Source organism: Seriola lalandi, unplaced genomic scaffold (assembly GCF_002814215.2).
Source record: "Seriola lalandi dorsalis isolate HSWRI2012SDOR001 ecotype SW California unplaced genomic scaffold, Sedor1 jcf7180002054554, whole genome shotgun sequence".
In the NCBI taxonomy this organism is placed as follows: Eukaryota; Metazoa; Chordata; class Actinopteri; order Carangiformes; family Carangidae; genus Seriola; species Seriola lalandi.
The window spans coordinates 37145-48311 of record NW_019525107.1 but is presented as its reverse complement, the minus strand read 5'-3'; the positions used below and the strand labels follow the sequence as shown (position 1 = coordinate 48311).

At 38.9% G+C, this 11167-nt stretch overlaps 1 protein-coding gene and 1 non-coding gene across 2 annotated transcripts; one reads left to right on the top strand and one right to left on the bottom strand.

The window, feature by feature from the left end:
• Positions 1-6623: 6623 nt before the first annotated feature.
• Positions 6624-8962, bottom strand: ppdpfa (pancreatic progenitor cell differentiation and proliferation factor a). The gene is made up of 5 exons (XM_023415685.2): positions 8800-8962; positions 7582-7684; positions 7346-7423; positions 7152-7245; positions 6624-7032 (listed from the first exon to the last, which is right to left on the bottom strand). The coding sequence occupies exons 2-5, from the start codon at positions 7634-7636 to the stop codon at positions 6900-6902; spliced, it is 360 nt and encodes a 119-aa protein (XP_023271453.1). The 5' UTR covers positions 7637-7684; positions 8800-8962; the 3' UTR covers positions 6624-6899.
• Positions 8963-10891: 1929 nt separating this feature from the next.
• trnae-cuc (transfer RNA glutamic acid (anticodon CUC)) lies at positions 10892-10963 on the top strand. The gene has a single exon. It is a non-coding gene; the product is annotated as a tRNA-Glu (tRNA).
• The last annotated feature ends 204 nt before the right edge of the window (positions 10964-11167 follow it).

Below are 11167 nucleotides of genomic sequence, written 5' to 3'. Positions count from 1 at the left end.
CCATGCAGTGACAAACAAGCAACACAACGGCAATGACCTCATTATTTTCTTATTTACATGCTTATTGCATTTATATCTTCCTAGATATACAATTATGGATATTTCAGATAGCGCTACAAAGATTGCTTGAAACATTTTAAAGACTACAATAATCGCTAATTTAAATAAATATAAAAATTAAATATTGAAAGTTAAAAGTTATTTAACTTTAAAGTTATAAGTAATAATACATATTGTTTTATAAGATACTCATAAGATAAAGTATTGAAAGAAGTAAAGAAAAGTTAAATACTTTACTCGAGTACAGTAGTAATAACATTACTTTATTGATGATTAATAATTTTACCTTTGTATGTGATCTCTGACAAATTCATGTAATAACCTCATCTAAATCCACTTGTACAAAGGCTTAAAAACTCATTTTCAGGTCAGATTCATTTAAAATATGTTTTCCAGGGTATTTTTAAATATTCCTGTGGCCTGTTTACAATTCACCACGGTGGGACATCAACAGCTCGTTGACATCGAAAGTGCCTCAGTGACACGTGAACCTACACAAGCACGGTTGTTCACGTTCTCTGCTCATGCTGTTGATCAAATATAGACCTAGAAGAGAATGACCCCTGATCCCATGCAAACATGAACCCCTCTACCTGAAAAGACAAATATCTAAAGTTATACAATGATGAACTATGTCTTCTAATACTCGGAACTAGATGTGTGTTTCTTTTCCTCTCATCTGTGCAGTATCAACTTGTACATTTTGTGGAGTTGAATGTTGGACTATTTGAGTCATGGGCCAGTTACCTTTGCCCCAGATTTCTCTTTGAGCCAAATGCTATGTAGGAGCGCTTGGACATGACAACATTTTCCACTGACTGCAGGCAATTAAAAGAAAGACTCTGACCTAAGAATAGATTTTCATTAAGCATCACAAAGAAACATGATCCAAGTCAAATTTATCTAAATTTCAGTTGTAGCTCAGTTCTCAACATTGTGAAGACCAACCCTCGATAAAACGGTTCTCCAGCACTTATTTCCCCCCTTATGTTTTTAAGGGTATATTACTTAATTGACAGAAACTGTTACCTGCAGCTGCAACTTCTGATTATCATAATCACAGATTAATCTACTGATTATTTTCTCAATTTGTTGATTAATTGTTTTGTCAGGGAACAGTGAAAAATACTCATTATATTTTCCTGAGCCCGAGGTGATGTCTTCAAATTGATTATTTTGTCCAAACAACAGTCAAAGGCCCAAATATATTCAGTTATCTATCATGTATGAATATCATATATAATATAAATCATCACATTTAAGAAGGATTTTTTCCTTGAAAGTTACTGATTAATTTTCTGTTGATTGACTAATTGATTAGTTTAATGTTTCAGCTCTATAATTCATATTGTTTAATTTCTTTTATCCCCATTGGTTTTGTTAAAACACAGGCTATTGTTCCAATCACACAGCACACTAACAGAAAACATACAATCCCCCTCACACCGTACATGACCAGAAAAACTGAAAGATGAGAATAATCATAAATAAATGCAACAAATTGCTCCAAACATTATAAAAAAAATTTTTTTTTACACTATTTTGGTAAAATAAATTTACCTCCACGAGCTTGCCTTCAGTTCCTTAACCTGAGTAGAAACATTAGGCCAAACGCATGAACAGCAGTGATAATGACGTGACCACCTGTCACCTGACATTCAATGGTAGAAAACTGGAGAACCTCCTTAACAACTGAAAGACCTCACCCACACCATTGGACACATCGATGTGATCATGATCATTTACAGCTCAGTGTTACATCCAGAAGTTTAATTTGCTGAACTTGTTCAATAGACACCATAATGTACAACTTACGTTTCAGCTCTGCCTTTAACTGATATGTTGACCAAAATACCCTACTTCAAGTTTTGGTAATTATTGTAATAGTAAGTTAGGTGACGTTGTTATAGAGCCACAAACTCCATATTCTTTTTGTGGGTGTGTGTGTGATTTTGCCATATACTGTATATATATATATATGTTGACCCATGTGTTTGAGTTGTATGTTATTCCTCCGAGCACTAGGGGGTGATGTACGGCCAAGGCTGGCCACCGAAAATTTAACCCCCGAGGCAGCAACCCACAGGTGTTGCTCATTGTAGAAAGGTAAACAGTTTTTGACTGTGCTTTCACAATTTCGTGTTTTTTTCGTTTAACTATAAGTTTTATTGGCAATTATGGATCATGCAGATTTGCGGACATAAGAAATAAGCGCATCATGAAACAAAGCATTGGTAAAGACAGATTATCAGTTATCCCGAGGACATGTATTAACATTAAAAGTTGCAGTGACTTGAAAGTAACCCTAAAGTATTGGACTTAATCACTACAAATTAAGTCAAAACTGCTTCATTTGGGATAAGCCGTGTTGCTTAATTGGGAATCAGCAAAGTTCGCCGTTGAACAAATTACTACGATACATCTGACGCATCGATCTTCTTCCACTCGCTTGATTGGAGCTGCGCCTCAGCTGCTGGTGTGATGCGCTGGAGATAGGCTTACTGGAGTCATTTCTGGACACCAAGCATCAGAAATCGGGACGTCAGGTCACCTATGCCGGCCAACGTTTGGGGTATGTGCAACACTAATACAACCATATTTGGCCATTGTATATATGTGGGCACACATTTATATGAAAACTTATGTAAGCTGTAAAAAGCCTACCGTCAAACGAGCACCCAAAGCATTGATGGGAAAAAATAGACAGTTTTCAAAAGAAAAAAAAGACAAAATTTAACAAACTATCATTGACTTGATGGATGACAAAGACTATGTAAATTAAGTGAAATGTACATTTGACAAGTTTAAGGTTCTTTGTGATGAAGCAAAACAATTGCACGCCTCTCTGTTGGGGTTATTACCTAAAGATGAAGCAACAAAATATGAAGTATGGTTCAAAGCAAAAAAGTTGAATGTCAGTTACTTTATTGCTAATGTTAGTGGTTGTCTAAAACTGAAAGTTGTCCTGCTGGTGGTGACGGTATCAATGAAAAAGCGGAGGTTGGTGTTGAACCCTCATAATGATAAAGAGGCGGTTGGTGTTGAACCTCATGAAATGTGAAAGTAGCATTGTTTCAAAAGGACAATTCAATGCAACGGAGTCATATTTTATGAAAGGGTAAACTTAAAGGCATGCCCACATCTCTTGATCCACATGGCAAAAAATATGAGCCTTAGTATGAGCAGTCCATGCAACAACATGTTTCCTGCCCATTCAGTGCACAGCAATACTCATCCCAGTGTCACAGTGGAGATACATTCCCCCATTACAAAACCTGCTGATGATGCCCCAAGAGGATTGAAGGCACAAAATCTTGTCAACAAAAGATGGATTGAAAGCCCAAAGTTTCTATGGGAACCTGAGGAGAAATGGCCAGCATCTTCTTTAGATTTACATGTCACTACTGACGACTCTGAGCTCAAATGAAATGTCATGATAAATACAACTGTTGTCGACACGGAATGCTACTTACCAACTAATAACTTACAGTTCTGACTGGCAAAGGTTAAAGGTCACAGTTGCTTGGATCCTTCCTCATGCTGAGTAAGAGAAGAAAACAGTTGCAGCTTGCAAATATCAGTGCCAATGGATCGCCTTTATGCTATGTACCTAAAGAAATGTAAGCCTTTAGAGCCTCATTAGGAGGTCAGAAATTGTCGCTGGACGATCTCTCAGAAGCAGAAACTTTAATAGTTTCCTTTTGTCAGTGAGAGAGATTCCAGGATGAAATTGCTGCATTAACATCTAGCAAATCAGAACTAAAAAGGAGTAGTACTATCTACAAACTGGATCCTATTCTAAAAAAAGGGGCTTCTGAGAGTTGGCCAGCGACTAAACATCCCCTTCTCTTATCCAAAGACCAACACATCTCAAACCTTATTCTTCGCCATTTTCATGAACAGCTGGCTCATGGTGGGCGGAATCATGTGCTTTCCACTGTTAGGAAAAGGTACTGGATCACAAATGCCAATTCTGCAGTGAGGAAAATCGTAGGAAGGTGCAAATTCTGCAGGTGTTACAGAGGAAAAACTGGTGAACAAAAAATGGCAGACTTGCCCACAGAGAGAGTTGTCCCTGATCTCCCTCCATTCACGAATGTTGGCGTAGATTATTTAGGTGCAGTTGATGTAAAAAGAGCACACAGCATCATGAAACGTTATGGAGCGATCTTGACTTGCATGGCAAGTAGGGCTGTTCACTTGGAGGTAGCTTGCTCTCTTGATACAAACTCATGTATCAACGCTTTGCGAAGATTCATCTGTCAGAGAGGTCAAGTTTCTTACACGAGATCGGACCATGGTACCAACTTTGTGGAAGCAGAAAGAGAGTTAAGAGAAGCCTTCGCTTCTTTAGATCAGAACCGGATTGAAAGATCTTTGTCACAGAAAGGAATTAAGTGGAGTTTAACCCATTTGCTGGATCACATCATGGTAGTGCTTTGGGATTGCATCACATGGATGGTCAGGAAAATTTTGACTTCAGTCCTTTGTCAGCAAAGTTTGGACAATGAAGGGTTTCAACTGGTCAAAGCCATCCTGAATGATTGCCCTATCACAAAAATGTCTGATAATCCAAATGACCTTTAGGCAAAGAAAAGATGGAAGTCCACTATATTGCTGATCTACCACTACCACTGTTACAAGAACAACAAAGATGGACAAAGGAGAGAAGCAAATAATAAAGGTCTTAGACCGCTTCCTTGAGGTATACCGCAAGTAGTAGATTTTAAACTTGAAAATTATCCGTTAAAAAACAAGATCTGTTTTTTATTGATCTAATAACTGTTAAGCCAGAGACCGAAAGTGCTAAACGTTTCAGTTTCTCTCATAACAATACATGATCAGTCAAATTAAAAGCAGCCCTAAACTCATACAACACAGCCTCATCCACATTTTTCTTATCGTGTCCTTCTAAGTCAATCATAAGCCGCCTAAGCTGCAGCAGTTACTGTTGAAAATCGTTCTCTGTAGTAGGTCTTAGCAGCCTTTGAATGTCTAGTCCTTGCACCAATTACCCTGCATGCCTCTTGGAGTAATGAAAAAAAAGATCTGCATGATGGGAGACTCCCATGTCACCTCACTGACACGGGAGTCATTTGTGCTTGACCGGGATCACAGGACATTTTTAGACCGAAGTGCCTCTCTGATACTTTGCCAGGAATAGACCAGCTTTGGAGGGCGGGTAGGACAGATCATGCACTTTTTTAAATGGGCAGAGTGGGTGAAGGTCTGAAAACATGAGTCATGTCTCTTGTCCTTTAATTGTCAAAACATTTGTCCCAGTATGTGGCTGTAAATGTTCCACATACAGAACTTTAAATGTTTGACTTTCCTATTTGAATAGAAGGATTATCTTAGAGCAGGACTGAGCTGTAACCAGACTTTGTTCAGTCTATTCTTAGTTGTCAGTGAGCACATTGCAAAATGTTCACAGAAAAATCAATTCAGAGAACCAGTTTATTGCTCTCTATAACAGTAAGCAGTAATGCACACACCACAGTTATCTGAATATTGTATAATATAAATATTATAATGAATTCTTAAGAAAGAGGAGAGATCTGTCTTGGGTCTGTCTGTCTAATTAAAGTAAGATCAGATAAAACTTTGCTGTCAATTAAATTAGCACAAAATGGAAATTTGTCTTTGGCAATCTGGCAACACAGTATAAGCAGAGATAGGTAATACATACCTTTCCTTATCCATCCATTTTTTCCTAGAGACCTTATTCAGCTCACTAAACATTTTCTTTTACTATAAATGCACCTTAGGATTTTTACCCCTTGTTTTTTTTCTTTGTAATGTGTGGGAAGGTGTTGTTTGTTTGTTACATACTGGCAGTAGTATGCATTAATTTCTCTCCTGACATGCTTTGTCTTTTTTTTCCCCACAAAGACGGTGAACACATGTTGCATTTTAAGACAAACTTGCAATTGAGGATTATAAACTCTCTCTTTGAAGTCTTTATGTGCACGAACCAAAACTTTGACAACAATCTGCTGAGGCATTAAAAAAGATTTGATAGCAGCAATTGACCCGTTTTATTTTCATGCTATGAGGTTATTATAGCAGCAGGTCTGTGCCAGAATAAATCAGTAACTTGATGTTTTGCAGACATGCTAAGGCCAGCTACCTTTGGCTACTTCCAACAAATGCATGCATTTGTAGAACTGAAAATATGAATACAGTGTATGTGTTTCAATATAGTAAAAAAAATATAGTTATCTTCAAATTTACTTTCTATAACAGTCTTTTTTCAGAAGCTGTTGACCTACTTCCAAGCTAAGGTGAGGCGTTATGCAAATGTATTTACAACTGAATTCATCGTTGCTAATCATATCAAAGCTAAACAGCTTAGCTTTGTTTGGTAAGTAGGCTGCGTGTGTTCCCTACAGAGTTATAAAGCAGTGTGGATCGCATGAAGAGGTGACAATGTGGTCCTGAAAATTTGATTTACCAAAAACACAAAACAATATCACATTGTTTTCCTAAATAATAATAAGACTATGTTCATTTTGGCTACCTGTCTGTAACAGCTTTATGGAAACAATAAAACACAATGTAAGTACTGACTGCAAAGCATTTTATTTATTATTATTATTAACAGTGTCAAGTTACAAGAAGAATAAAATGAAAAAAACTTTTTACATTCTTTTTTTTAACCTTTGGTCATAATAAAAACATACTATACATAGGCAAAAAGGAAAAGCGAACTCTATTTACTAAAGGTAAAAAACACCATCATCGTCACCACCATCATCTCCATCTCCAGTGCTGAACCATGTGATGGCAAGATGAGGGTGACGGAGGTGAGGGGCAGGTGGTGGGGCAGGGAATGGAGTCTAGGAAGAAGTTGGTGGAGGGGACGAGGGTTCAGACTTTCTATTATCACTGCTCTCGCTGATCTGTCTGTTCAAAACCATTTCCCTGGCGATGCAGGTCACCTGACCGTTGGCCACTGTGTAGGTTCCGTTCCTGCAACACAGAGATGCTATAATTTTAACTCCAAATACAAAAAAAAACAAACAAACAAAAAACTCGAGAACTGCTGCTGTTTAACTTGGCGCTTGTTGTGACATTATCTTGACACTCACTTTTGATTTTCAGATCCATTCTGGATGCCTGGCTGGTTCGGTTTTGCAAAGAAAAATGAAGTCCACCAGTGGCCAGAGTCTTGCCTTTGAAGTCCTGAAGAAACAAAGTGACTTTTAGAAGGTATTGTTTTGGTGCAGGGACACTTCACATTTTCACATTTAATCTCAAAAGTAATCCTCATCCCTTTTCATACCTGGGGGGTGTGGAATGACCTCTCCTGTGTACTCAGCACTGCCGCAAGAGCTGTTGCTGGAGGTGGACCCAAGGCGCCCTGGAACAAAGACAGTAAATCAGGTCAGGAAATCTTCCCAAAGACTAAAAGAGACTTCCACAGTGGGAAAAAAATCACTGGCATTAGATCTGGTTTTTTTGCCATTCACCAAAAAAAATGAATGGGATACAAATCTATATAAGCCACAGCTGACTCACTTCTATAGTAATCATGGGTGGCAATGAGGGAGCCACTTGATGGAATTGCTGCCATTTTCTCCGACCTTAGGTGGAAAACCGCTCAAAGATGGAAAATGGTAACCTGAAGGAGAGACAAAGGAGAATAGATGGCACTTGTGTTAATAGGCTGGATTCAAAAAGGAAAAAAAAATGATGGTGTCACGTTTTCATCATTATTTCATATATTTCCATTTTTTTTTGCAATGTGTCTGCTTATTGTACTGATATCACATTTTATCTTTTTAAAAAGCACTGCATGCAAACACAGTGCTTCAGTGCAAAGATCCTGTCTGGGTTTACACAGACATGAGGTGAGAAAGCACATCTGCTCTGACAGCATTCACAGAAGAGCATGTCGCTCATGATCTGTTTCAAGGAATCTGTGCAGCATTCATTCATGCCCTTTGTGCTCCATTCCTGTCCACATGCAGCCCTTCACTGCAGAGTGATAAAACGGAAGCAGCTGCTTCTGAGACTCCTGTTTTCCATGACTCAAATAACTAGAGTGTGTGTATGAGGGCAAGCCCACATGCCCAGCTAGACTCAGATAAGGAGGTGCACGAGCTGGCTACGTGACTGTCGAAGCAACTGGCTTAAAATTGTGCAAGTGCTGCAATACAGGACATGTTTGCATTCCTGATGGACATCCAAGCTACTACTGCTGTTCACACAGGAAACTATAGATGGCTCTAACCAAATGTTTTAATGCCAGAAGCAAAAATAAAATTATAACTCACCCTTTTTCAGGATTTATCAATTGTGCAGCAAAATGTGAATAAACATTTATCATTTGTGCATGCATGTCATATTTCACATGTATTCCTGACCCTTAACAGCAGAATATGTTGTTATCAGCCTGGAGCCTGAGAACCAGTTGGAGGCTGTAAAGCTTAACACCAGGTGAGCAGCAGATGGCTTTGGGGATTTCAAGGAGCAGACAAATACATGTCTGTACTTCATAGCCTAGATAAACAGCAGCTTCACTTTAAACGGTGGCCAGGAGGCAATTTCACCTGCTAGTATTTACTGTATGTCCTGGAGAAAATGCATTTGGGATTTTGTGTACATTCGGATATTCAAAAACTGACACAGAGCATGACAGAAAGCATTCCAGCAAACTTATGCAAAAACTACCTTTGTAGTTTGTGATGAAAAGGTAGGAGAGAAGAGCTTTTCAGTGACAGTGTTTGGACCTACCTTTAGGTATTAGGATGCTGCTGTTGGCACCAGGTGCGGTTGTAAGGTGCGGATGGCTTGAAGTAGAAGAGGTGCTACTTGTTACAATGGCCCATTTGTGGATGAACTCTCCGTGTGGACCACTCTCGGTCACTACACTGCAGGCAGTCGCTGATTCAGGATTGCTTGTGGATCAGCTTTTATAGGACATGGCCCCGGCGCGTGCTGCTGTGACACGGGGCGGGGACTGTGGTACCATGAGGACACAGAACGTGTGGTTGATCTCGTTGGTTTAAGGGCGGGAACTCCGTGACACCAGACAAAGTGAGGCTTTGGATAGGCTTTAAATAACCCGTGGAAGGACACAAGCGCACCTTCACGTTTGTTAGCTGGCTCACGTTTAAATTTCTAACACGCCTTTAAAGCATAGGTTCACATTTCTTAAAGTCCGTTTCAAAACAATAATCAGGTTCCTTAATGGAACAGTGCTATTTCTAGCTGTAATCTTCCCTCCTGTTACTACTAGCCAGTATAACATCCTCTCCTGTTGCTTTCAATGCAGGGTGGGTTCAGAAAACGTGGGACAAAAGCATTTCCTTGTTTTCCCATTTAACTGAATGGAACCAATACATTTTTTAATCCTAAAATTTTGCCACAACACCACTTGTCACTCAACATCCATTTTTTATCTGTGTGACATTACCATTGGTGGCATGGTTTAAAGTCCAAGAGAGGTTGGTTGGATGTGTGTAGGAAGAGTAAACCGTTAAATGAACCGGACTCTAAAAAAAAAAAAAAACATGTTTTTGTCCAGCAATTATTTTAATAAAGCCACGTTCAATGTCAAATTAGGTTTTCTCAGGAAGCTTATTTTTAGCACTGTCCTACGTTTACCGAAGGCGTTTGCAAAACTGGAACAGTGTTTTTAGGTAAAGTGGTAGCCTAGATTTTTGTACGGTTATTTGATGCAGCATTTCTGCATTAATATACATTATACTTCAGCAATCTGTAAGATTGAAATGCCATAGCAACTCATCAAGGCATCAAAACAAACAAATCATATTACTGTGTAAGATCCAACCAAATATCTATTTGGATCACCATATGGCAGGTAGTAACTGGTAGTTGGTCAGGAATTAAAATAAGTGTCAAGTGCATGCACTTGACCTGAGCGTATCTGTTACCATCACGATTCCTGGGTCGTCATCAAATCTGACAACACACTATTTTGAAGTAGTCACAGGCTGGGTCTAGTCAACTTGGAGTCTGTCCAAGGGGAAAACGAAGCCCTGGGAACTGTGGCATTCACACTTGAGGTTCTTCACAGGTGCACAGCTCAGATTACCTCTTGCTAGTATGGCTACCTCATGTAGGCGCATCACTGAGGGAACTGGTGCGATGTTCATGAGGAAGGGCCTTCTCAATATCCTCCTCCACATAAAACAGGTTGATGATTATTTCTGTTTTGGCCAGTGCTTCAAACAGAGATCCTTGCATCAGGTATGTCATGGGGTTTGCTTGTCTCTTCAGCCTACTCTTCTTCAATTGAAGGCCTTGAAGAAATTTCATGTACCTTGAGTGAAGAGTTCTGCGCTAAAGAGGTAGAAGTTACCTCGCTGCCAGAACTGGGTGCAGTACCTTGAAAGGTGGGTGATCCAAGATGGATGGATAGATGAAACAAATCCTGTAATGAGTTTTACTTTTTTTGTTTCACTTAAATTCAATATTTAACCTTCAGCACATTGATAAATGTGGGCCCAGATCTCTTTCTGAAATGCCATATCTAATAAAAAAAAAATTTAATTAATAGAATTTAATAACCCATTCAATCCATTGAATTAAATAATAATTCTAAATATGAACGATGTTTCATTCAGTTACTTTTAGTTTATTCCATAAATGATCTAACTCGACGAAAGAAAACAGGTTCTGATCACAGTGGGTGAGAGATGTGTTGGTTACCTAATCACTTCATATCAGTGATTTTTTTGTTTGTCTGATTTTTTAGTTCTATTATTTAGCGAGTACTCTGCTTCCCTTAAAAATTAAAACCTTCAGTTTATAACGTGAAGTGCATGTTTAAGAGAGATGTTATCTTCTTCGAGTTCGACTCTCCCTGGTGGTCTAGTGGTTAGGATTCGGCGCTCTCACCGCCGCGGCCCGGGTTCGATTCCCGGTCAGGGAACAGTTCTTTTCTTCTTAATTAATACATTTTACCACGTACTTTGGCCATGTTTTGACCGAACATATAGGACCTGAAGATATCTTTCTGACGAACACGACTCTGACTTGTACAAACAATAACAATAATCTCTGCCTTTTTTCATATCCTAAACAAAACGCAGTTAATACATTTTTATGCCTCTAGCACCACCCAAAGGCTATACAG